Genomic DNA, 25,258 nt, shown 5'->3' with positions numbered 1-25,258 from the left:
TGAGGAGAAATCATGTTTGTTTGTTTTAAAGATTTTACTTTTATTTTTTTGAGTTTTTTAAAGTTTTTTTTTTAATGTTCGTTTATTTTTGAGAGAGAGAGAGAGAGACAGACAGAGTGCAAGTGGGGGAGGGGCAAAGAGAGGGGGAGACATAGACTCTGAAGCAGGCTCCAGGCTCTGAACTGTGAGCACAGAGCCCGACATAGGGCTTGAACCCATGAACTATGAGATCATAACCTGAGCTGAAGTCGGATGCTTAACCAACTGAGCCACCCAGGCACCCCGTAAGTTTTTTTCTTTTTTTTTTTAACAGTTTAAAATGTTTATTTCTGAGAGGGAGGGAGGGGGAGAGGGAGAGAAGGAGAGAGAGGGAGAGAGAGAGAGAATGCACACACAAGAGGGGTAGGGACAGAGAGAGGGGGTACAGAGGATCCGAAGCAGGCTCCATGCTGACAGCAAAGAGCCCAATGCGGAGCTCTAACTCACAACCCCAAGATCAAGAGTCACATGCTCCACTGAGTGGGCCAGCCAGATGCCCCAAGAGATGTTTTTTATTTTTCTGGGTCCTTCTTAAATCCACTAATATGTAACTATTAGACACTACTTTTTTGTTGTCTCCAGGAGAGGGTGCTCGTGCAGGGTTTTGGAGGGCTGGGTATCAATACCTATACATAACTAAGAATGGCTCATTAGCACCCAGCTCTGCGCAGGACAGGGACTGGTGTCTCCTGTCTGTGTTGCAGCCCCAGTGGATTCTCTCAATTTCCTAGGCCCCAGCTACCCCACTAGTTCCTCTTCCACTAGGCATTCAGGGATATAAAGCACTCACCTCCCTCCTCTTCCTTTTTAGAAGGAATGAATTGCATGAACAAGAACCATGGCTGTGCTCACATTTGCCGGGAGACACCCAAAGGGGGTATTGCCTGTGAATGCCGCCCTGGCTTCGAACTCACCAAGAACCAACGGGACTGTAAATGTGAGATAATTGGGATGGTCGTTGGGGAGAAGAAGCAACGAAGAGGAAGGGTGTAGGGACTCAGCAGCAAGAGGTGGGAGGAAAAGGGAGCATGGGAGAGGCAACTAGATATGAGAGTCAGTCTTCAGATATGTGGCACCCAAGGAAAAGCAAGCTGACAGGCCTCCTGCCCTCTCTGCACAGTGACATGCAACTATGGTAATGGTGGCTGCCAGCACACGTGCGATGACACAGAGCAGGGTCCCCGGTGCGGCTGCCATGTCAAGTTTGTGCTCCATACCGACGGGAAGACATGCATCGGTGGGTGAGGCTGGTGAACTCAAGGCCACCTGTGCTGGGAGTGGGGGTTGGGAACCAGGGGAGGGGGAACGCATGGGACCCAGGTGCTGGGCACAGAATGACTGGTGAGTGTACTGAAGACCCAGACGAGGCCAGGTCTAGTGAGGGATGACTCTGAGAGATCGCAGGGCTCACCCTCTTCTCCTCCCTGACCCATTAGTTCTCCTGCCCCACCCCTGGAGCCCCACCATCCTCTTTATGCAGGAGAAAGTGTTGTCAAACTGGGACTAATTAGCAGAGGTGCTTGTTGACCAAGGCTGTGCCCGAGAAGGGGAGGAGAGCTGGGGCAATGCAGCTGGGAAAGCCTGACCAAAGGCCCTGGTTGACTAGTGTGGTAAGATGGGAGCTGTCACAGCCCACTGTCCCCACTCTGGAACTGAGGGTGGCAGGGAGTGTTCTCTTCTGGAACAACCATCCCGGAACTGACAAATGGGGTTTCCTGACTCCAGGTTTCTTCTTCCTGCCTGTGCTGTGTCCCCCTGTCCACTGCCCTTACCCTAGCCCTCATTTCCTCCTGTTTCCTCCACATCTCAGTGGTACTCTCTCACCTCTGCCTGTAGCCCTTCACTTCCCCACCAGCTCCAGCCTTCCATTCCTATTGCCCTGCTCCGGGGCCTTCTTAACACCTGGATCCCTTTTCCTGAATTCCTAGGCCTTCCCTCACATACTTTCAGGTACCAGAAATGAGCTTAATTCCTTAGTTCCTGATGTTTAATTCCTAATGCCTTATGCCTTTAGGTCTTTTGTGAAGGCCGATTACTGTGTGCTCACAGAGTGCTGAGAAACACAACGGGGACAGGGTGTCCCTTTGGAGAAGTGGGAGGTGAAAGAGAAGAGTTTGGGCAGGGAGAAGGGCTGTGTCTTGAGCCAGGCAAGGGCAAGTTTGGTCTGTGGGCACCAACAGATGCCATTCATCTCATGGGCTACAACATGCTGAGGGTGAGGAGGTGTGAACACAGTCACTCTGTGTATTTGTTACAGACATGATATTCACCTTCAGAACCAAACTGTCCCCATCTCACTCCAGAGACCCGGCCCATCTCTGCAGACAGCACTGCCTTAACCCCCAGACATGAGAACAGGGGAGCAGATGCTGCTGCTAAAAGGGTCTTTCAAAGGGTCGCCTGGGTGGCTCAGTCGGTTAAGCATCTGACTTCAGCTCAGGTCATGATCTCACGGTTCATGGGTTTGAGCCCTGCATCGGGCTCTGTGCTGACAGCTCAGAGCCTGGAGCCTGCTTCAGATTCTGTTTCCCTTTCTCACTCTGCCCCTCCCCCACTTATGCTCTGTCTCTGTCTGTCTGTCTGTCACTCTCAAGAATAAACAAACATTAAAAAAAAAATTTTTTTTTAAAGGGGTCCTTCAAGTACCTGCTTCAGAGACTTGTACACACAGTTCTAAACTTCTTTAATTAAACCCTCTCCTGCTACACGTTTCCCTCTGAACTAACTCTTCAAAGACCCTAGAACATTTTTAGGTCCTCCTGTCACCTTCTCCTGGCTGGTTTGTTCCAGCTCCTTTCATCTTTTTCCTCCTAAGCCTAAATCTTCTGCTTCCTAAACCCTCCACCATCCCCTGGACACACTCACACATCCCCAGAGTCTCCCAAAAGAAACTGCATGCAGTCCCCAAAGAAAAGCTGCATGTGTCAGGACAGAGCTCGGGACCCATGAATGTGGGGCCAGATCCCCCTCTGGTGTCCCCCTGTTCAGATCGTCCTGAGCATGGCTGATTTGGAAAATACCCCCTTGTAAGCTTGAGCTCTTCTCTAATGCAAGACCCATTCTGTCTTCTGGACCATGGCCAAGTGAGGCAGAAGAGAGCAAAGGAGGAAGTCCTAGGGTTCATGGCTATGTCCTTCCCGAGTTCCTCTCCCTCTTCTCCAACAGAACTTACTTATTTTGCCTTGCCCTGATCTCATGTTTCTCCCCAGCCCTGGTAGGAGGAAACATCATTGTTTGGGGCCACCAAGACATTCAGATTTAGTGGGGAGACTGAGAGGGCAGTACAGTTAAGCAGAAAGGGTGGGCCCCTTTGGGATTTGGCAGCTTGTAAGATTTGAGATTGCATCCCAGCTCTGCCTTTGGCATGCTGTGTGGTACTGGGCCCATGACTGCCCCTCTCTGAGACTCTGTTTCCCATCAGTCACCTGGTGGGAGCCTGGCTTCTTTGAGGATACCAGGCAGGACAAGGCTGGGGAATGAAGCATAGCAGTCTCAGGGCTCATCATTTGGGGCTAGTGGTTTGGGTCTACAGGGTGGAGGAGGAGGGTGGGGAGGGGGCTGGGGCACAGTGGGCCACAGTGGCTCCTGCCCAGCATCTAAACAGCTTTTTTACAATGTCAAACAGGGGAAAGGCGGCTAGAGCAGCACATCCCCCCTCAGGCCGTTTCTAATGGTAAATATGTCTGCTCTCTCTGCTTGCTCTCACTGGCTTGCTAGGGGAAGGGCTAACCCGCTGGGGCTCCCACTAACCGCATGCCCACTGGGCCCGGCCTGACTGGACTCTAGCCTATTAGCAGGGTTCCCCTGCAGTCTCGGTACTGGGCCCATTGGGTGACAGGAAACCTGAGTCCCCAAGAGCTGGCCCAGGAGCCTTCGTGTTGGTTTTGTCTTTCTTTGTTCCTGTCACTGTCCTCCTCTCCTGCTCTCTCCTCCTCCCACCTTCTCCCTCACCCACCTTCTAACACCTCACCTGTTCCCAACCATCTGCCCCCTCCCTTCTCTCTGCCTTCTACACAGCAAAAAACCCAGCAGCTCCATCTTACCCGTTGTGCCCACTAGGTGGCTGAGTTAGGGGTGGGATAGAGTTAGATGCCATCCCTCCTTGAGGCTGCTTCCTTGGGTTCCCCCCACACCAGCTCACAGCCCCAGCATCACTCGCCATTCTGTCCCACCATAATGGGTACAAGCATGACATCTGAATTCAGACTGACCTGAGTTTGAATCCTGCCTCTGCCACTTTCTAACCATATGACCTCAAGCAAGCTACTTTCTTCTCTGATCCTTAGTTTACTCTTCTGTAGACAGGGAGAATAAGAGTTTTCTCCTTTGGGGTTGCTGAGATGATTGAGACAGTGTGTGCAGAGCATCTAGTAAGTGCCTGGCACAGAGTCAGCACAGATTAAACTGTGGTTTCATACTGCAACCTGAAGAGCAAAGGGTTGAGGCTGTGCCATCCTGCCGCCTCAACCCTGCCCTAGCTAATGCTGCCCTGCAGGGGAGGGCAGCTGTACCCAGCTTCCTCGTCTGACCCGAGATGTGTGTTGTGCCAGCTCTGCTGCTCCTCACCTTGGATCCCTCAGAACCTACCTAGTCTTAGCACAGGATCTGTTCCCCTCTCCCTGCTCCAGGGCTTGAGGGCACCTCTCCTTCTACTAAGAGCACTCTTGGGGGGAATGGCTAGGCTTGGAGCCTGAACTCAACATCCCCTCCCAGGTTTCTCCCATGGTCTTGGGGAACTTCAGGAGACTAAGGTGTAAGTGGCACACAAGAGATCCCACTGTGGCTGCTCCCAGACCTGGGCATTTGAATAACTGGGGCATGATCAGGGACCCATAGGCAGGGTTGGGCTTCTTCTGGAACCCTTGCTTTGGTGGTCTCCTTGGTGACAAGTGTTGGACCTGAGTTTTAGGAGTCAAAGATTTAAGAAGATGATAGTTCTCTGGTGCTTTTCTCATTCAGTTCCCCAGATTTGGAGAACCACTCTCCTTTCTTCCCCAGGAGAGGGTTTGGGATTCTGTCTTTCCAATGGGAGAATTCTAGGGCCCCCAGAGGATGGCCCACACCTCCTCCAGAGTCCCTGAAGGGGGAGGGGTCTTGCACTATTTGAACTGATGGTTTTTCCCTGGGCTCAACTCATTCTCCTGAGCTGCAGTTTAAACTTGTTTATGTCCTGCAGAATGCAGAAAATAGGGAGAGTGACCTATCCATACTCCCTCTATTCTGACCCCTCAGCAAAGGAGTCTTACCAGTCAAGAGGGGGCAATAGAAGAGACCTAGCTCTGAGGTTCTCTAACTCTTTCACCTACTTTCTTACACCCTGCCTCCTCCTCCGAATTCTTCTTCTCTTTTGGCCCCCTCCCCTACCTAGACAATCTCTCCCCATTAGGAAAGAAAAACAACAACAGAACATCCAGCTTATCTCCATCTGGAACTAAAAGGAAGGTTTGGGAGGAGTTGGGAGGTAGCTGGGGAGGGGCTGGGATATGACCAAATATGTGCCTCTCCTCTGAGGATGAGCAGTCAGGCCTGGAACTGGGATCTTTTTTTAAGACAGCTGGGCAATCCCTCAGCTATCTCCAGAATCACTAGGTTCACTCTTCCCAAGATTGCCCCACTATGACCCCCCCCCCCCCCAACCACCACAGAGACAGTCACTGGAAAGAGGAGGAAACTTTTATCTGTCCCTTCTTGTTCCCTGGCGGCTGAGAACCACCCTTACTTAGCTCCCATCCCTCCCTGCACCCTCCCGTCTCCACCTCCTCCACCCCCTCAGCACATTCCTGCCTGACAGCTCTGGCTTGTACCTGCCTCACTGCTGTCCACCTTGTTTCAATCAAGTAGGGGGCAGGGAAGTGGACTGCTTGGCTGCACTTGTGAGGGGCTGGGGGCTGGGAGCCATGGGAGGAAGGGGGCTGGGAGCCTTCACTGAGTGCTCCTTCTAAAGCACAGGGAGGCAGCTCAGGCCTTCCCTCAGGCCTCTGCACTCTCTACTACCCTTAAGTTTGGGACTCCTCCAAGCCAATAACCCCATTACCATCCCCCACCTCCCTCCTAAACAGAGACCTGTGCTGTCAACAATGGGGGCTGTGACAGTAAGTGCCACGATGCAGCGACGGGTGTCCACTGCAGCTGCCCTGTGGGCTTCATGCTGCAGCCAGACAGGAAGACGTGCAAAGGTAAGGGCTCTCAGAGGACCAGAGCATAGGGGTGAGGGGGCTGAGGCTGGGATCAGAGATCTAGTACCTATTATAGGACCTCAACCCCCTGGAGGCTATCCTGATTAGAAAGAACTAGGAGCATGGCTAAGGCTTGTCTCTTGTCCACCTTTCCCAGTTCAGTTCAAGGGGCACAAAAGTCCAGCCAGTCCCTTAGTGCCCGCTGCCCACACCCTACCTTGTTTTCCTTACTCTCATTTCTATCCTGCTCTGGGTCCCTAGCCCTCTTGGTTAATGAACATGTTATTCTCATTTGTCCCTGGGTCTAGAAGGATATTTGAGCCCTGGCTATGTGTGTACAAGGTCACAGATGTGTTCCATAACCTTCATAACCCACATTCCCCCAGACCTTCCCACTGGGAAGGCTATATTGGTCAGAGGGAGAATAGGGTAGCAGTGGAAGCACTGAGGCTAGAGACTGGTTACCTGGGTTCAGATCCCAGCTCTGCAATCCTGGGCAAGTTACTTAGTGTCTTTGTGCCTCAGTTCCACTATAAAAATGGCACTTGTTGTAAGGATTAGATCAGTTATATAAAGATTATATATTAAGTACTTAGAACAGTACCTGACAAATGATAGTTATCATTATGGTATAATTTCCCATGTTGTCCATCCTATTTCCCCTCCTTTTAATTAGCCAGGTCTGGGAGAAAGGTGGAGTGGGGGAGGAAAAAGGAAGAGTAGCCATACTGAAAATAATGATTCATCAGGTCTGTGTCCCCTGGTCACAAGGAGGACTGGAAAGAGGACTGAGCTCCTTCTTTGTGTCTTTTGGCCCAACAGCTGGCAGAAAGGATGGGGAGACGGGGAGGGCTGGGGCAGCAGGTCAGACAGCCAGAGTTGAGAGGTTTCCTGCTGGGAAGGACTGTTGACAGGTATGCTAAGAGTGAAGTGGAAGACTGCCCTCTCTGCCCCCTCCCCCAAGTAAGGGTGAATAGCCTGGGTCCTGTCTGCCACCAGCTTGGGGAACTTGACCTCAGGAAGGAAGCTGCTCACTGCCCGCCCCCCCCCCCCTCCTTCCCTTCCTAGTGCTGAAAGCCGCCTCAGGCCTGAGCCTCTCCAGACCTCCCAGTCCAGCCCCCTGCCTGGCCCCTGCCCCTCCCCCATCAGCTACCCAGCCTCACTGGCTCTCCTGGAGGTCCTCCTGCCGGCTCTATCCTAGCTCCTCCTCTCTGAGGGGCTCCCTTTTGAATCTCCACCTCTCTGTGCCCCCCCCCCCCACCATTGCCCTGTTGCCCACTGCCCGGGGCTCTTATGCTAGGCAGGGGTCAGGGACAGGGAAGATATAAGCCTTATCCACCAGCCTTTTGTGGAAGTGCCATCCAGAGTGAGGGGCAGAAACTAGCCCTGTAGTTCAAATGCCATCCTGCTTCCTACTCCAGGCAGTCCTTGAAGGCCTGACTCTGCTTCCTATCTGTCCCCTTCTGGGAGGGCTCACTTCCAGGAAAGAAACTGGTCCTAATGGCCACAGATTCCATGAGCAGGGAAGAAACAGACCAGAGAGTGATAGAGGAGTCAGAAGGGCAGGCCCAGAGCTCTGCTTGATTTTCTCAGTCTCTGTGAGGGAGGGAGGGATGTTGTCTCCTTATCTGTCCCCAGCCTGTGGTATCACCTTTGGTTCTCTCTACTTTGTCCTGCCTTCCCAGACATAGATGAGTGCCGCTTGAACAATGGGGGCTGTGACCACATTTGCCGCAACACAGTGGGCAGCTTTGAATGCAGCTGCAAGAAGGGCTATAAGCTTCTCATCAATGAGCGGAACTGCCAGGGTGAGCAGACTTGGGCCAAGGGGAAAGCCTTAGGAGAGGTTCTGGAGCTAGGAGAGCTTCAAGGAGGCCAGCGGGCCAGAGTCTGAGGAAGTCAGTAGACACTGTGGAGAGCCTCCATGGGCAGTGTCATGCTGCAAATTAGCAAATGTACCCCTTCCTCTTGATGACCAACTCTACCTTGCTTTTGGCAAGGAGGGATGGATTTCACCCCACTTCAAATCCTTGGCAGGATCCAACCTGCCTAACCACATGTGGTGACCCTGATCCACAGGTACCAGATCTCACAGTTCCTGACTCCAAAGACTACAAGTGGAGGGGGCACAGGGGATGGGTAGGCATTGCTAAATCAATGATCTTAGGGCTGGGCCATGAGGGAGGGCCAAGGCCCCTCATTTGGGTCCTTCACCTGAGCAAGGGGCTGCAGGGTCAAATGCCCCAAGACAGATTCAGTGGCTTGAATCCTTATTCTTCCAGATATAGACGAGTGTTCCTTTGATCGAACCTGTGACCACATATGTGTCAACACACCAGGAAGTTTCCAGTGCCTCTGCCATCATGGCTACCTGCTATATGGTGTCACCCACTGTGGGGGTAAGCCAGCAAGTTTAGACCCTCAGCCACCTGTCCCCTCTCACCTCCACACCCTTCAGTTGAATGAGTTCCTGATTTGGCTCGTTGGCTCTGGGCAATCCCCAGGTGCATGTGCCATGTCTGCATCCATCATGATAAATGGGAGAAATTAAGACAACCGGGAGACTAGGAGATCAGGGAACAGCATCCTACCTCCAAAATTTCTATCTCCCATCCCAACGCTGCTTCTTGACTCCCACTCCCATCCTGAACTCTCAAATACAGCCCCAGTGGCAGAAAGGAATGGCAGGCTTTACAAAGCTTGTCAGCTTGGCCGCTTCTCAATCGTTCTTTGGGGACAGAGATAAAGGAAGGAGATCCTAGGCTTGAGCTTTTCTCAAGCCAGTAGTCATCTTGGAGTGCCTGGAACTCTCACCAAAGGTCCTCACTCACTGCCCACTCCCTGGCTCCTACTCCCCCACCATTGTTGGTGTCTCCCTTCTCCTTCCCCCAGATGTGGATGAGTGCAGCATCAACCGGGGAGGCTGCCGCTTTGGCTGCATCAACACTCCAGGCAGCTACCAGTGTACCTGCCCCGCAGGCCAGGGCCGGCTGCACTGGAATGGCAAAGATTGCACAGGTGGGCGGCACCCTCTGCTGGCCAGAGCTGGCACTACATTTTTGGGGGGTGGGAATTGGGGTCCTGGAAAGTGGGGAGTTCCATGCCAAGGAAGGAGTAAGGTAGTAGGGGAGTAGAATGTAGCCATTTGAGTTACTGACGTGAAGTTTCTGGTGACGAATCCCTTCATCAGTCTCTGTTTACAGTTACAGTTCTGCATGTAGCTAATGCTCTTCCCAAATCAGCCAAGTGTAGAGGGTGGGAGAGGAAGGCCCTCTCCTCCTCAGGTCTCTCTCCCCTTCCTAGAGCCGGTCAAATGTCAGAGCAGTCCTGGTGCCTCGAAAGCCATGCTCAGCTGCAACCGGTCTGGCAAGAAGGACACCTGTGCCCTGACCTGCCCCTCCCGGGCCCGGTTTTTGCCAGGTACATAGAGGTGGTTGCTGTAGGGCTGGCAGGGAGGAAAGGCTGGCTGTTCAGGTAGCTCTCCTGCTTCCCTTGCATTACTCCAACCAGTAGGCGTTGGGGGCGGGCAGCTCAGAGCTGTGACAGCCCCCTTCTCTCAGAGTCTGAGAATGGCTTCACGGTGAGCTGTGGCACCCCCAGCCCCAGGGCCACTCCAGCCCGAGCTGGCCACACCGGGAACAGCACAAACTCCAACCACTGCCATGGTGAGCACCAGCCCAGAGGCCTTGTTCCCACCTTATTCTCTTGCTTATTAACCCCGATTTCTCCTCATTAATTCTCCTGGTTTTACTTTTTCCTGGATCCCCTTCCTCGCTCTGTCATTCTCCAGCCCTTTTGCCTTGCTCCCTCTGCCCCTAACATCTGAGTCCCCTGGCTCTCATAATCCTTCTCCAGCCAAGCCCGTGGCTTATTGCCCAGCTTCTCAATACCCTCCACAGCAGTACCCACCCCCCTCGGCGCCCCCAGGCTGTGCTGAGCTTCTGCCATCCCTCTAGAGGCTGCAGTGCTGTCAGTTAAACAGCGGGCCTCCTTCAAGATCAAGGACGCCAAATGCCGTTTGCACCTGAGAAACAAAGGCAAAACGGAGGAGGCCAGCAGAATCCCGGGACCAGGTCTGGACTGGGGACCCCCCTCCAATGGGTTGTCTGGCCACCACACCCCTCCCCCACCCCTCAGCTCCTCTGCTTAGTGAGATCTCTAAAAACCCACTGGCATCCTGAACTCTGGACAGAGCAGAGGGAAGAAGCACTTGTAGGCATAGGGCCCAAGGAAGAAGTCCCAGGATATCCCTCCACCAAATAATAGGTATCCTACCTTAAAAGTGAACTGAGACAGTTGCGGAGATCTGGTGAGGTCTGCTTGGGCTAGGGTGGGAAAGTGAGAGCTGGGAGTGAGAGCCTTCTCTGTCCCCAGGGGGTGCCCCTGGGGTTGACAAGGCCTCTCCCCCAGGTGGTGCCCCCTGCTCTGACTGCCAGATCACCTTTATCCACCTCAAGTGTGACTCCTCTCGGAAGGGCAAGGGCCGGCGGGCCCGGACCCCTCCAGGCAAGGAAGTCACTCGGCTCACCCTGGAACTGGAGGCAGAGGTCAGAGCCGAAGAAACCACAGGTGGGACTGGGGGCACTGCAGGGAGGAGGGTGGAAAGCAAGGTGTCAAGAGGTGGGGAAACCACAAGTCTCAGCCGCAAAGGGAAGGGGCAGAGCTTGTACTAAGGGCAGACCATGCCTAACACCAAGCCCAGGAGCCAGTCTCTCTTACCACATCCCTCCTAGCTCCTAGCTTTGCTCCCTGCCCTCCTGCTCACAGCCACTTTCTCTTCCTTCCCTGACTCATACCATCATCTACCACCAGCTGGCTGTGGACTGCCTTGCCTCCGACAGCGAATGGAACGGCGGCTGAAAGGGTCCCTGAAGATGCTCAGAAAGTCCATCAACCAGGACCGCTTCCTGCTGCGCCTGGCAGGCCTTGATTATGAACTGGCCCACAAGCCGGGCCCAGGAGCTGGGGAGCGAGCTGAGCCAGCAGAGGCCTGTAGGCCTGGGCAGCACCGTGCTGGGGCTAAGTGTGGTAAGGGAGCTTGCTGGGGAGCGGGGGAGCAGGGGAACGGGGAAGGCCCAACTTGGGCCTGACTCAGAGAGCAGGACACTTTACGGCCTAAGTTGTACCTCAAATTGTGAGGCAGCCAAGACCCTCCTGCCTGTCATCATCCTCTCCCTGGTCCCAGGTTGAAATCTAGAGGGATATCATGTCCAGAGGGGCCATCAACCCTCCTTTACATGGCATTGGCCCCTGATCTTCCCAAGCAGGATTCTGTCTATTCCCAAACAAAGAGATTCTCCTTGAATCTGGGGAAGCGGGAAGGGGAATCCCAGGCCTGGGTGGCGGGAAATAGGGGGGCGGGGTGGCTAGCACGGCCGACTCTCCCTCAGTCAGCTGCCCGCAGGGAACGTATTACCACGGCCAGACGGAGCAGTGTGTGCCATGCCCAGCGGGCACCTTCCAGGAGAGAGAAGGGCAGCTCTCCTGCGACCTTTGCCCTGGGAGTGATGCCCACGGGCCTCTCGGAGCCACCAACGTCACCACGTGTGCAGGTGCCAGGGGAACAAACAATATAGAGTGGGGTAGGGTGGGCACTGGGACGCCCATGGGCATGGGATTTCCCAAGGGCAGGCCCAGGCTCCAGACCACTCTCCTAGTCAACATCCTGTTTGTGTGTCTCTGTCCCCTGAGACTGGGTGACCCGGTGGGGATGACCAGGACCATCCCCATCAGAGTTGGGCCCTTGATTCATTGCAGGTCAGTGCTCTCCTGGCCAATACTCCGTTGATGGGTTCAAGCCCTGCCAGCCATGTCCACGCGGCACGTACCAACCTGAAGCAGGACGGACCTTGTGCTTCCCTTGTGGTGGGGGCCTCACCACCAAGCATGAGGGAGCCATCTCCTTCCAAGACTGTGACACCAAAGGTGAATGGGCTACACACTGGGGGACTCCCCAACTTTAACTACTTACAAAAAAAACTCTCCAAGTCCTCAGAGTAGACCTGAGTATGCTGGCACACCATCTTCCCCAAACTAGGAAAGGCCCAGCTGCCTGACCAACCAGACCATCCTGCTCATAGGACACATCCTGACCCTCCACCAGTCCCAAGTCTAGGAATTAGGGAATAAATAACAGTGTCACTTACCCCTCTGCTTCGGAGAACTGGTGGCACATTCCCCTCAATACTACCAATGAGTTTCTAGAAGTTTGGCACTACAGTCAGTGCCTGAAAGAAAAGGATTGGGATGGTAGCCAACCACTCTGTAAGTTTGTTTTTCCCTAGGCTTCAATTCTGGCATGACAAAGAAAGGTTGGGACTCGGAAGGAACTTTGGTGTCTTCAGTCTCCTGTGTCCTGCTCATCCTGTGCCCCAGAACTCCCACTTGCCTACCATCTTAACGCCTACCTTTCCCCCTTGCCTGCAGTCCAGTGCTCCCCTGGTCACTACTACAACACCACCATCCATCGCTGTATCCGCTGTGCTATGGGCTCCTATCAGCCTGACTTCCGTCAGAACTTCTGCACCCGCTGTCCAGGAAATACAAGCACTGACTTTGATGGCTCCACCAGTGTGGCCCAGTGCAAGAGTACGTGGCAGGCCAAGCTGTGGAAAAAGGGGCAGAGAGGTCTGGGAACAGTGGGCATGGGAAGAGGTGGGGGGTGGGGCAAGTAAACCAACAGGGAGCAAGGCTAGGGAGTGGATGGGCAGGAAAGTCCCACCCTCCATCTCTCCCATCCCACTCAATCTTAAGACCACTTGCTGGGCTGGGCCTCATGGCACCCTCTCCCTGGAGATAGGTGATGGGGAGACAGAGAGAGGTGAAGTGAGGTGAGAAGGTACTAAAAGGGCAGGAAGGAAGGTGGACCCAGAACTTGAAGATGATGAAACAGAAGGCAGTTGCCTACAGTGTCTGGTTTCCACTTCAAAATGCTTCAACATCCCTAACCCATTCCCCCACTGACTTCCCTTCTCTTTCTTGCTCTGTCCACCTGGGCTTGGTTACAGATCGCCAGTGCGGTGGGGAGCTGGGTGAGTTCACTGGCTATATCGAGTCCCCCAACTACCCAGGCAACTACCCAGCTGGCGTGGAGTGCGTCTGGAACATCAACCCCCCACCCAAGCGCAAGATCCTTATCGTGGTACCCGAGATCTTCCTGCCATCTGAGGATGAGTGTGGGGACGTCCTCGTCATGAGAAAGAACTGTGGGTGGCTGCAGGGCTGGGCCAGGGAAGGGCAGTTCAAATCTGGTTGGGAGGGAGGGACAGAGAGAGAAAAAACTGGTACAGGAAGAACTAGGGCAGTGAGAAGGGAGGCCTTGGAAGTGGAGAAGCTAACAAAGGAAAACAGCAATGAATGTGCTCTGTGATTGGTGGAGAGCAGAGTTAAGAATGCCAGCATTGGGACTAGAACTCCAAAAGTGTTACATGTCTCACTTTCCTGTTCTAGCATTTTTGCCATTCCATTTATTTAAATATCAAATTTCTTACATTCTGTGAGTGCCTGGATGTCAAAGAGGAGTTGTGGAACAAGTGGAGGGCAGTGGGAGAGGACATGTGTACGTTGGGGAGTGGGGGAAGTACATGTATGGGGGAGAGTCTCTGTCAGCATGACTCCTTCCCCCACTCAGCCCTCCTCCAGGAGGGCTTGGGTAGCCTGCTCTGCTGTTTCCCTGACCTGCTGCTTGCCTTCCCAGCCTCCCCATCCTCCATTACCACCTATGAGACCTGCCAGACCTATGAGCGCCCCATTGCTTTCACGGCCCGCTCCAGGAAGCTCTGGATCAACTTCAAGACGAGCGAGGCCAACAGTGCTCGTGGCTTCCAGATCCCCTACGTCACCTATGATGGTGAGTAAGGGCACGAATGCCAGGGAGGTGGGTGAGAAAGGGGAGGCTCATGAGTCTTGGGAGGGAGCAGGGGGAGCAGGAATTATTTCTACCCCTAAACCCCTCCTCTTGGTTGATTGTGCAGAGGACTACGAGCAGCTAGTAGAAGACATTGTTCGAGATGGCCGGCTCTATGCGTCTGAAAACCACCAGGAGATTTTAAAGGTAAGTGAATATGCACAAGAAGAACAGCCAGCATTTAATGAACATATAAACAATTTGCAGGCAGTATGCTAAGTGCTTACATGAATATTCTCATTTGATATATACAACAGCTCTATGAAATAGGTACTTTCATCATTCCCACTTTACAGATAAGAAAACTGAGGCACAGAGAGTTGAGTTTGCCCAATGAGTTCAAGCCCATCTGACTGTACTATCTTACACTGTAGGGGAAGAGAAAGGGAAGATGAGGAGTGAAATGTCCCCTACTTCTTTCACCAAGAAATACAGGGAAAATGAGGTATAGAAAGATGCTTCTGCTTAAGTACCTTCCTTCCCTTCCTCTCTCCTCAGTTCCCACAGAAAAGGAGCAGATCTAGCATAGTGTTTCTCAGAGTCCATTCAATACGATCTGTCTTAAAGGAAAAGAAATGTTACCAACACTGAAGAATGAACTAAACACCTGGTCTGTGGATCCCAGTTTAAGAAAATCGTACTTAGGACACTACAGTCCTAGCCACAGTATTACCCTTCATAAATGATCAATGCAAGGAAAAGTTTTATCTTTATGATTAATAAGATCATTTTTATACTATCCTCAAAATAAGAGACACAATGACAAAAATTGCTTAGGACTTGCAGGCTACAAAGAAAAAAATTTCAGCAATGCTTTTCAAACATTTTTTAAAGCATCTGAACCCTTATTTCACTTGTGCTGTGGAACTCCAATACATAAAGTAGTGGAGTTGTTTTGATTGAAGTTGGGATGAGAGGCTAGAAGCCCCACTTCTTATTTTAAAAATCAGAATACTAGCCTAGAAGCCAGAAGATCTGAGTCTCGGTGCACGGTGCCTGGCACCTAGGAGGCTCTCCACACATCGTGTTGCTGTTTCAGACAGAATGGTCCGGAAAGGCCTCTGAGAAAAGACCTGAATAAGGTAAAGGGCTACGCATTAGAAGATCAGGAAAGGAGCATGGGAGCAGTGTGGCATGCTCAAGAACCTTGAGAAGGCCAGTGTAGCTCAGCAGAGTACGAGAGTCAAAGCAGCATGGGGGACAAAGAGTGGGGTACAGATCATGTTCAGCCTATGGACCATGCAAGGGACTTGGCTTTACTGAGCGAAAACAGAAACCAGAGAAGTGTTTTGAACAGAAAGAGGATATGATCTAATTAAAAACCAAAAAGTCACTCTGGCTGCTGTAGGGGAGAACAGTCTGTAGAAGAACGAGGGTAGGTAGAAGCATGGAGACTGGTTAGGAGGCTGCTGCAGTAGTCCGAGTGAGAGAGAACATGGCTTGGACAGGGTGGTAGCTATGGAGACTGTGAGAAATGGTCAGACCCCAGATATATTTTGAAGGTGGAATAAACAGGATTTGCTGTGATTGTGGGCAAGAGAGAGGAGTTCAGGATGACTCCAAGGACTGGGACCTGAGCAATAGAAGGGTGGAGTTGCCAATGACTAGGTTATAGGATTCTACAGGAGGAACAGATGGTGGGGATGAAAATCCAGAGTTCATTTCTGGGCATGCCTATTTAGCATCAAGAGGGGCTGCTTCTGAGTCGAGGCTGGTGTTCCTCTTTCCCACCCCCAATGCTGAGGCTGACATTACCACCTGCCATCCTCTGCAGGACAAGAAGCTCATCAAGGCCTTCTTCGAGGTGCTGGCCCACCCCCAGAACTACTTCAAGTATACAGAGAAACACAAGGAGATGCTGCCAAAATCCTTCATCAAGCTACTCCGCTCCAAAGTTTCCAGCTTCCTGAGGCCCTACAAATAGTGCCCATAGGCCCAAGACCCAGGTTTTAAAGCCCCCAGACTCCTTAGCCCTCCGAGCCAGCAGCCCCTACCCTCAGATGAGGAATTCTCTCTTCTCTTTCTTTTTGGAGAAAAAAAAAAATCACTATAGACCAAGCAGTCTCCCTTTCTGTATCTCTAGCTTCCTTTTCCTGTCTCTCTCTGCTTCTCTTTTTCTCCCTCTCTCTCTCTTCACTGTGTTCCCTTTTCCTATATGCCCCCTGGAAAAGCCATTAAGTGCTGGCTCTATTCCCCCTGAGGGGTGAAAGAACAGTGTCCCCTTCCCAGCCACACTGCCCATTTTACCAGCTCACATCCCTGGCCCCATCAGCCTGTAAGGGTGATAGAAACCCTTGAAGGAAGTGGGTCTAGTAGGAAATGAGGAGGGGGAAGAAGAGCTTCTGCCATTATAGGGTTGTGCCTTGCTAGTCAGGAGCCAAAATGTCCCCTGGCTGTGCCCCCCGCCCAGGGTTCTGCCAAAGAAGCCTTTGACTTGTAGGCTTATTGCCAGCACGGTCCTCTGGGGAACATGGTCTGAGCGCTGGACTGCCCACACAGCTGGCTTTCTTGTCTATACAGCTCCTCTCCTTCTTCCCCCACATGTCTGCCTGGTGTCCAATCCATGAGGGCTTACAAAAGGCCCAGACCACTGGGCTAGTAGACACCAGCTGACTGAGGAAAAGCAGCAGGCATTACCATGTTGAATGTGCCGCTGTCACTCCCCAAGAGAAAGACTATAGCTCTCTGCAGGACAGAAACCAGGTTTTAAAGCATCACCAAAAAATGAAGAAAAAAAAAAAAAAAGAAGAAGAAAATGTATCATCTAAAGAACTAGACTACAGAACAACTGGGAAGCCAGCCTCAAACACTAATCCCTTTTCTTACTTATCTTCCTGGCCCAGCCATCTCCTCACCCCTACCTAAGTGCTCCCTGGGGGAGCCCTACTCCCCTTGCTAAGTGTTGTCCTTAAAGAAACATGGCTGTGACCAGAAGCCAGCCTGGGCCTTGCCCCAGAGTTATCTTTCCCTGTAGCCCCAGATGGCTTGTGGGCTCCACCAAAGAGGACCCTGCTCTGCAGCCAGCCCAGAGCCACCTACCTCTGGCCCCAGGCTGTGGGCAGCAAGAGGAATGTGTGCACACTTGGCGAGCCTTCTGCCCACCCTGTCCACATCTAATAAGTGCAATCATTTTGAGTCTTCCTATGTTGTCTAGAGGGAGGGGTTTTTGTTTTCTGGTTTTGTTTTTTGTTTTTGTTTCTTTTTCCTCTATTAGAACAATCCTATTTATAGCTGCCCAAGAGAGAAGAGTGTATGTCTGAAGTGGAAGAAAAAAGTTTTGAATCTCATGAACACCTTGAGTGCTGGAACATCTAATCTGTCTCTGCTCCCCCACCAGTGGCCATGCAGACCTCTCGAGCCCTCAGCTGGGGGAACTCAGAACTGTAGCTCAGAGGCACCTGATGTGTAGGAGAGTAATTCTGGGGACTTGATGGAGCAGGAAGGAGTGGGACCTATGTTTGCTAAACCAATCCTGCCATCTCTATGCCTCTCTATGGATTCAGCATGGACCTCATGATTGTAGAGGCCGATGAATTGGTCAGTGATTCTCTATTCCCAAGTAGGGAAAGCCTCCATCTTTTCCCTGCCTTCATCCTGTTTTCCCCTGGTGTGCACAGGACAACCCCCCTGGGGATGGGCTGACTCAGGCCCCTGAGGCCAGAGACAAGCTATGGCTATGGGAACCAAGAATCGGACAGTTACCCAGGCATGAAGTTTGCCTGACCGTAGCCACTCTGCCTACCTTACCTGTTTGCCATTCCCTCTCGGCGTTGACTTCAAGCCTAGCTTCCTCCATTACTGCTTTTCAAAAGGAAGAATCAAGTCCATGCCCAAGCCCACATCGTGCACACATTCTCCCCTCATTCTGCTGCTGCCTATAAAATTATTTCCCATTTGCTCCTTTTAGTTCCCCCAAAGCTATTCAATCAAAGTAGTCCTATTCAATCAAAGGCTACCAATTAACTCCTAGGGTTCATTTGTAATTGACCGTCCAGGCTACTGCTCCTCCCAGGAGAGGCAACACTAAATAAAGAAGTCTATACCATCCCCTCACTACCTAATCAGTAGCATTCACCAGCGAAAGACAGCCTTAGGCAGTAGGTAGCCAATGTCCCAGATAGTTCCCCTGATATCCATTAGCCAATGCCATGGCTCTTAGGAGTGGAATATCTGGCTTCCTTTGTCTCTCTGAGTCAAAGAGTGCTCTGCAAAAGATACAAAATACCTACTTCCAAGCAAGAAAATGGTCATTTAATAGAAGTATCCACACTTCCCAGGAAATGCCATGAAAACTGCTTTAATCAGCTCTGACCATCTTAATTCTCCACCAGAAGCCAGGATAATTTTCTGATTCTCTCCCTACCATTTTGCATCTCTCTTAAAAAGTTAAACAGAGTAGTTCCCAATTTATGCCTTCAGGGTCTTGCTTCTTGCTCTCCTCCTTTCCTGTCACCCCATATATACACATAAACCTACTTCCTCCGATAATTTATTCCATGGTTTCTGGGAACTGCAAATGATTTCCACAGCATGGAAAGTACAGACCACTAGGCTTCTTAAGTGATGTCAAGACAGATCCTGGTGAGCAGGGAATGACCTGCTAATGTCCACATTTAATTTAGGTCGTCCCACTTGGGGGTTAACAATCCAGGCAAAGCTGCTGCTGAACCTAGGAGGAAGCCAATCCTAGGGCATCAAACTAGGGCTTAAGTGGACTGAATGAGGAGTCAACACTCAGGGATTCTCTAGACCTTTACAGGTCAGACAGAAAAAGAGGTTTTTACCAGTGTGGGGAAGGAAGAAGATGGTGTAAGTGGGAACTTTCATGAACCAGTCCCAAGGCCTCTCTGCAGGACGGGGTGTTACAGGACTGCAGTACTGTGAGGCCTCATTTATCCTAGCACAAAACCTGCGCTGCTCTGGGTCTGGGAGTGGGAAGCCACTTCTGCAAGGGCTCTGAGCACCAAGTGATGCATATCAGAAAGGCACTTCAATCCTCAGCAATGCAGCAATCCCTTTTCACTTCTCTGCTTCCCTTTTTCCGTATTAGGCCTGGTCCATTCCCTAAACGTGAGGGAACTCTCACAGTCAGAAGAGAACTGACCAAAGCCTGGACTTGAGCTGCCCTGCCCCAGGGCTATAAATCCCCAGAGGCAGACACTGCTCTGACTTCCCTAGGATTGAGTTAGTTTGAGGTAATGAAGGCTCAGATTTGTTGCTGCAAATTCAGGAATACAGTCATGGTCTCTGTCCCTAATGAAATTGTTTATATGTAAGAAGTATTCTCCATATTCATGTTTGAAGGGACTCTGTAGTGGATTAGATGGTTGTATATCAAAATGTCAGAAAACATTATAGAGCATTCAAACTTTTGTATTCGCTATTTAACCTCAATATAACAGGCTCAAACTAGGGGAAGGGAGACAGAGTATAACTGACCATAAGCAGAAAATAATGTTAACCTGCTTGGCTTCTTTCTAAAGCACAATAAAAGAAAAGTGGAAGCAAACAACACAAGGATATCTTTAAATCTGACCTGTCTCAAAGATCGCGCACCCTGCGCTTGGGCCATTATTTGGACTAGGAACCCTTTAAGAAGACATATGATTAGAGAGAATAGAACTTCCAGTTCTATTATCAGCTTATCTAGACAACACAAATTGTAGCAGTTTGGACAAACTGAAAACTTTATTCTTCTGTGTGAGTTAAACTGAAGTTTCAGAGAATAATCATTATCATGTGGGAGGCTTCTTTTTAATGCAAAAAAAAAATCTCAAAATGTTGTATTTATATCTGCCTTCCACTGCTGCCAATATAGTAAGCATCTCCTACACAATCAACAATAAACAGTAAATGATGCAGTTCATAGAGTATTTTGCACTTGGGGAAAAAATGTATCTGAACTTGTAAAAAGAAATGTTTGGATTCTGTATTGTCTTTTTTTATTATTATTATTAAAATACTAAATAAAACTCCTCAGCCTGACATCTTTTCCTTTGTCTCCGTAGTTTATCCTAGAGCTGGAAAAAGGTTTGAGGAAACAAAGTGTCTTCTGGCTTCCAGATAGGACTTTTAAAATTTTTTCATGGGGTACCTAGGTGGCTCAGTCGGTTGAGCTTCTGACTCTTGATTTTAGCTTAGGTCATGATCTCCTAGTCGTGAGATTGAGCCCCTAGTCGGGCTCCATGCTAAGCATGGAACCTGCTTGGCCTCCTCTCTTTTCCTGTCTGCCCCTTCCCAACTTGCATGCATGCATCCTCCCTCTCAAAATAAATAAATGAACTTAAAAAATTTTTTTTTCATTTATCCATCTTATTCCTAATGATTTTGGAATCTGAAAAGGCTTGTCTCTCTATTTTTCAAAGCAGTAGACGATATTTAGGGTATTGTTTCTTCTCACTATAGTACACTTCCCCAAATCTAGCCAGGCCACGGGCTCCCTAATTAAGATGTCTTACCTCCAGCAAAATGCCAGCACTGAGTCACCCAAGGTTGTTCTTTTTATGCAGTACACTCTTGGCCACCAGAGAGAATTTTAAAATATCATTCAGCCATACCACCATTACCACTAGACCACAGGAATGTCCAATCTCTTACAAACAAACAGTACCATTTTCCAGGCTCAGAGAGGACAGATAAAACTTAATGGTTACAATTATATAATCTCCTGACATAAAATTTTACTGGATTTAATAGCTATATGATATAGCAATTTAAAAGGAACAAGGAAAAATCTACCTAATCAAATGTTGGGTTGGTCTACTAGAATCCCAAACTTCCCCATGAGCACCTGTAAAGGATAGGTGCATTCACTTCACAATTATTGAGCTCCGTATTATGTGCCAAGCATCAGGTTATCATAGCTTGATAACAATAGCCATGCTCAAGATCTGTACTCCTTGGGGCATCTGGGTGGCTCAGTGGGTTAAGTTTCTGACTCTTGATTTCAGCTCAGGTCATGATCTCATGGTTTGTGGGTTTGAGCCTCGTGATGGCTCCATGCTGACAGCATGGAGCCTGCCTGGAATTCTCTCTCTGCCTCTCTCCCCTGCTTGCCCTCTTTCTCTTAAAAAAAAAAAAAAAAATCTGTACTCCTAGGATTCTGATTACAATTGATCTTTCCACATACATTTCCCAACAGGAGAGAGAATCCAGTCTACCTGGTGGCTAAGAGTATAAATTAATTCACTGGCATTCTATTTTATACATTAACTTCCTGTAAGTTTGATTTAGTGTGACAAAACATGATCACTTTTGTGGACTGATAAAATCATGTCTCTAGAACTGCAAAGCCAAGGACCAATACAGGGCCATTATGACTACATCAACTGGGGGCCATCCTCTCTGAATTCTTTCTGAACCCTCTTTTATTCCAAAAACACCAAGTCTTCCACCTTATTCCCATGACATTTATGATGATGTCCCAGATTAATGTATAATCAGAGCCAGTAGAGTATGGGTCTGACTATATCAAGTAATCTTTAAAATGGGCACATAAAGACTTTCCAAGGAATGCTTTCCAAGGGTATGTGAAGACCTTCCAAGAGGTACTGGGCAAGAAAATCAATCTGAGGAAAATTTTAAGGTAATAACTTTCCAGATCCTCAACTTTTTTTTGTTTTAATGTTTATTTATTTTTGAGAGAGACAGAGACAGAATGCCAGTGGGTTAAGGGCAGAGAGAGAGGGAGACACAGAATCCAAAGCACACTCCAGGCTCTGAACTGTTAGCACAGAGCCCGACGCTGGGCTCAAACCCACAAGCTGTGAGATCATGACCTGAGCTGAAGTCAGATGCTCAACTGACTGAGACACGGAGGTGCCCCCCAGATCCTCAATTTGTATTAGAAATCTCCCCCTCCCCCCAACGAATCTGTTTGAGAACCAGCCCAGCTTACTTAATGCATACTCTCCATTCCACCTGCTCTTTCAGCATAGTCCTTACTTTACAAAAGAAAGGCATATCCCTCACCTACACTTAATCTCCATGCATGGTCCAGGATATAAAAACCTGGGCATTAGGAGGGAGGGGTTCTTTTTTCAATCAATAATATTAAAACATTTCTATTACAACCAATCCTCTTATTTCATCTTATAAAATGTTTACTATTTTCTACCTCCTACTAGCAAAACCAAATTGTTTGTTAGCCGTTCAAACCATTATTTCCTAGCCAATATACTTTTTTTTTAATTAAATACATAATAGGAAATTTATCATGAAGTCTAAAAAATTTATTTGGAGTTATTTCTGATTTTTAAACATGATTCTTATTTAATTGTTCTCCAAAGCCAAACATCAGAATTCAGCACAAACACACACCCACTTCTGCCACAGGGATAACATACCTTCTGTCCTACTTCTTACTTATTAACTAGTGGATTTAGCTACATATTATACAGCATTATTCCAAATTACATAATGAGAAACAGTACTATCCTGTTTTTACAGTTTTGTAATGTTAATATTAGCTCTATATAATTTTAATCATAACTGGTTTTTAGTAATCTATTTTATAAGCTGTTAATTTATTTCCCAGTGATTTTTATAATATTCTTTAAAGTGAATATTAACATATTTATTTGAACTGAAGAATAAAGGCAGACTTTTTCCTAACAGAAAGTCAGTCGGATTGGGCTGACTGGTTTGAAAGAAGACTGGCTTTGCTAATTCCACAAATGGCAGGTATTTTCCATATTGAAGTGAATCTGCACTTCAATATTTTAATTTTTTTCAACGTTTATTTATTTTTGACAGACAGAGAGAGACAGAGAATAAGCAGGGGAGGAACAGAGAGAGAGGGAGACACAGAATCTGAAGCAGGCTCCAAGCTCTGAGCTGTCAGCACATAGCCCGACACGGAGCTTGAACCCACAAACTGTGAAATCGTGACCTGAGCCGAAGTCGGTTGCTTAACCAAATGAGCCACACAGGCGCCCCTGCACTTCAATATCTTAACAAAAAGATCCTGAAAACATGTTAATAATAAGATAAAAGGATTTTACCAAAATTGTGTCGGTAAGTAAAAGAGTGTGAAAATCAATCTCAGATTAACAAGGTGCCTCTGAGTGAGAAAGTAACAGGTAACTAATAGTAATTTTTACATGACTGAAACTGAAAACAAAACCTTTTTCAAGTTCAGTGGTTTCCAATTCTTTGCTTTTACTAAAATTAAAAGACTCTTGTTGATAGTACTTTAGAATAGTATTTGGTAATAGAACACTTTGTGATTATTGGCATGTAATTTAGAAGTAGTTTTTTTTTTTAATTTTTTTTTTTTTAACATTTATTTTTGAGACAGAGAGAGACAGAGCATGAACAGGGGAGGGTCAGAGAGAGGGAGACACAGAATCTGAAATAGGCTCCAGGCTCTGAGCCGTCAGCACAGAGCCCGACGTGGGGCTCGAACTCATGGACCGCGAGATCATGACCTGAGCCGAAGTTGGCCGCCCAACCGACTGAGCCACCCAGGCGCCCCTAGAAGTAGTTCAAAGACTCAAGGGATATTACCGTAAAAAATCTCTTCCTTTCCCAATTACTACATGAACAAGGTTTCTCAATGCTTATGTCTATAAAAATAAAAAAATAAAAAAACAGAGAACTGAGCAACAGCAGCACCTTATCTTCTTCTACCATTAGATAATACTCATCCATGAATACCTGAATTGAGAAACACCATATTTCTCATTAAGGGATGCATTATCTTTTTCTAAGTATTTATTTATTCATATAACTAATCTCTACATCCTATTTGGGGCTCGAACGCATGACCCTGAGATCAAGAGTCACAGGCTCTTCTGTCTGAGCCAGCCAGGCACCCCAAGGAATGCATTTTCAATAAAAATTGTACTTTTCAGGTTTCACAAGTTATAAATTTATGTAATATATTTATGTTGTTTAATAAATTGTGTACCAGTAATAGCTGTAATGACAATTCAATTCAAATGAGACTTTTTTTTTTTTTTTTAACAATTAAAGCCTATGGTCACAGCCAATAAACTTAAATTTATACTCATTCTTGTTGCAAAGAAGTGCGATAGTGATCAATAAGTCTTTAAAACACTAATATACTGGGGTGCCTGGCTAGCTCAGTCGGTTAAGCATCTGACTCTTTATTTCAGCTCAGGTCATGATCTCACAATTTGTGAGATCAAACCCCACATCGGGCTCTCTGCATCTGTGCTGACAGCAAGAGCCTGCTTAGGATTCTCTCCCTCTCTCTCTGCTCCTCCCCCATGCTTGCTCTCTCTCAAAAGAAATAAATAAACTTAAAAAAAACACATACAAATATAATTAGGATACAGTTCTGAATGGGAAGTGAATGGAATTAGAAGTTCAAGAAGAAAGGGAACCATATAAAATTTCTGCTAAAGAACTTGTTCATATATTTTTAAATAGATGATGGCAAGGCACCAAACATTTAGGGTATTTGGAGTCCACTGGATACACTTAAGAATTACATAATGGTTTTAGTTTAAAACATCAAAATGTATAACAAGTCAGAAATTATATCCCCTACAGGTACTTAAATTTGGGATGGAAAATTTAGATATCAACTTTTTTTTTTAATGTTTTGTATTTGTTTTTAGAGAGAGCATGGGAGCAGTGGAGGGGTGGGGGTAGGGAGGAGAAAGGATCCAAAGTGGGCTTCGTGCTGACAGCAAAGAGCCCGATGCGGGGCTCCCACCTTGTAAGGGTGGGACTCAAAGGCAAGCTGCTAGAAATGAGTTTCAATCCTCCACTCCAAAATATGTTCCTCACCAGTTTTCTGAGTATCTGAAATTACCCACCATCAGAATCTCATTACTTCAAAGTCACACACTGATTTCCCAGAGTTTTTGTTCATTGTATAATAATAGGAGAGGTGAGTAGCCAATCAGATTAGGATCTGCATGGATTGTGAGAAAAGACAAATGTATTTTTTATTACGGAAAAAGGTAGTTGGGGGACAAACTAGGACAACCTGAGTTCTATTTCCCGCTTTACTTCTAACCAGGAGTTTAAGCTACAGGACACGCTATTTATTCTCTCTGTAGGTACGTAAAATAACTTGCCCAACTTCCACCAGAAAGGAACAGAAAGGGCATCACAGTGATCAGGCTGTTTATTTCTATACCAAGAGGCATATAAAGGCTAAATT

At 48.5% G+C, this 25,258-nt stretch overlaps 1 protein-coding gene and 1 long non-coding RNA gene across 2 annotated transcripts in view; one reads left to right on the top strand and one right to left on the bottom strand.

The window, feature by feature from the left end:
* Positions 1 to 16,173, top strand: part of SCUBE3 (signal peptide, CUB domain and EGF like domain containing 3) — a 34,200-nt gene extending 18,027 nt beyond the window's left edge. Inside the window, exons 5-22 of the mRNA XM_049653400.1 lie at positions 851 to 976; positions 1,160 to 1,276; positions 6,099 to 6,215; positions 7,901 to 8,023; positions 8,498 to 8,614; positions 9,108 to 9,233; positions 9,519 to 9,635; positions 9,776 to 9,880; positions 10,172 to 10,288; positions 10,626 to 10,784; positions 11,028 to 11,243; positions 11,606 to 11,767; positions 11,973 to 12,140; positions 12,642 to 12,803; positions 13,223 to 13,420; positions 13,912 to 14,064; positions 14,189 to 14,268; positions 15,896 to 16,173. Of these exons, the coding sequence (XP_049509357.1) occupies positions 851 to 976; positions 1,160 to 1,276; positions 6,099 to 6,215; positions 7,901 to 8,023; positions 8,498 to 8,614; positions 9,108 to 9,233; positions 9,519 to 9,635; positions 9,776 to 9,880; positions 10,172 to 10,288; positions 10,626 to 10,784; positions 11,028 to 11,243; positions 11,606 to 11,767; positions 11,973 to 12,140; positions 12,642 to 12,803; positions 13,223 to 13,420; positions 13,912 to 14,064; positions 14,189 to 14,268; positions 15,896 to 16,045 (2,513 nt within the window). The 3' untranslated portion in view covers positions 16,046 to 16,173. The remainder of the gene's footprint in view (positions 1 to 850; positions 977 to 1,159; positions 1,277 to 6,098; positions 6,216 to 7,900; positions 8,024 to 8,497; positions 8,615 to 9,107; positions 9,234 to 9,518; positions 9,636 to 9,775; positions 9,881 to 10,171; positions 10,289 to 10,625; positions 10,785 to 11,027; positions 11,244 to 11,605; positions 11,768 to 11,972; positions 12,141 to 12,641; positions 12,804 to 13,222; positions 13,421 to 13,911; positions 14,065 to 14,188; positions 14,269 to 15,895) is intronic.
* Positions 1 to 25,258, bottom strand: part of LOC125938329 (uncharacterized) — a 48,299-nt gene that overhangs the window by 21,935 nt on the left and 1,106 nt on the right. The window lies entirely within an intron of this gene.

Source organism: Panthera uncia (genome assembly GCF_023721935.1).
Source record: "Panthera uncia isolate 11264 chromosome B2 unlocalized genomic scaffold, Puncia_PCG_1.0 HiC_scaffold_24, whole genome shotgun sequence".
NCBI lineage: Eukaryota > Metazoa > Chordata > Mammalia > Carnivora > Felidae > Panthera > Panthera uncia.
Note: the sequence above shows the minus strand (reverse complement) of the source record. Positions and strands in the feature narration are given on the sequence as shown.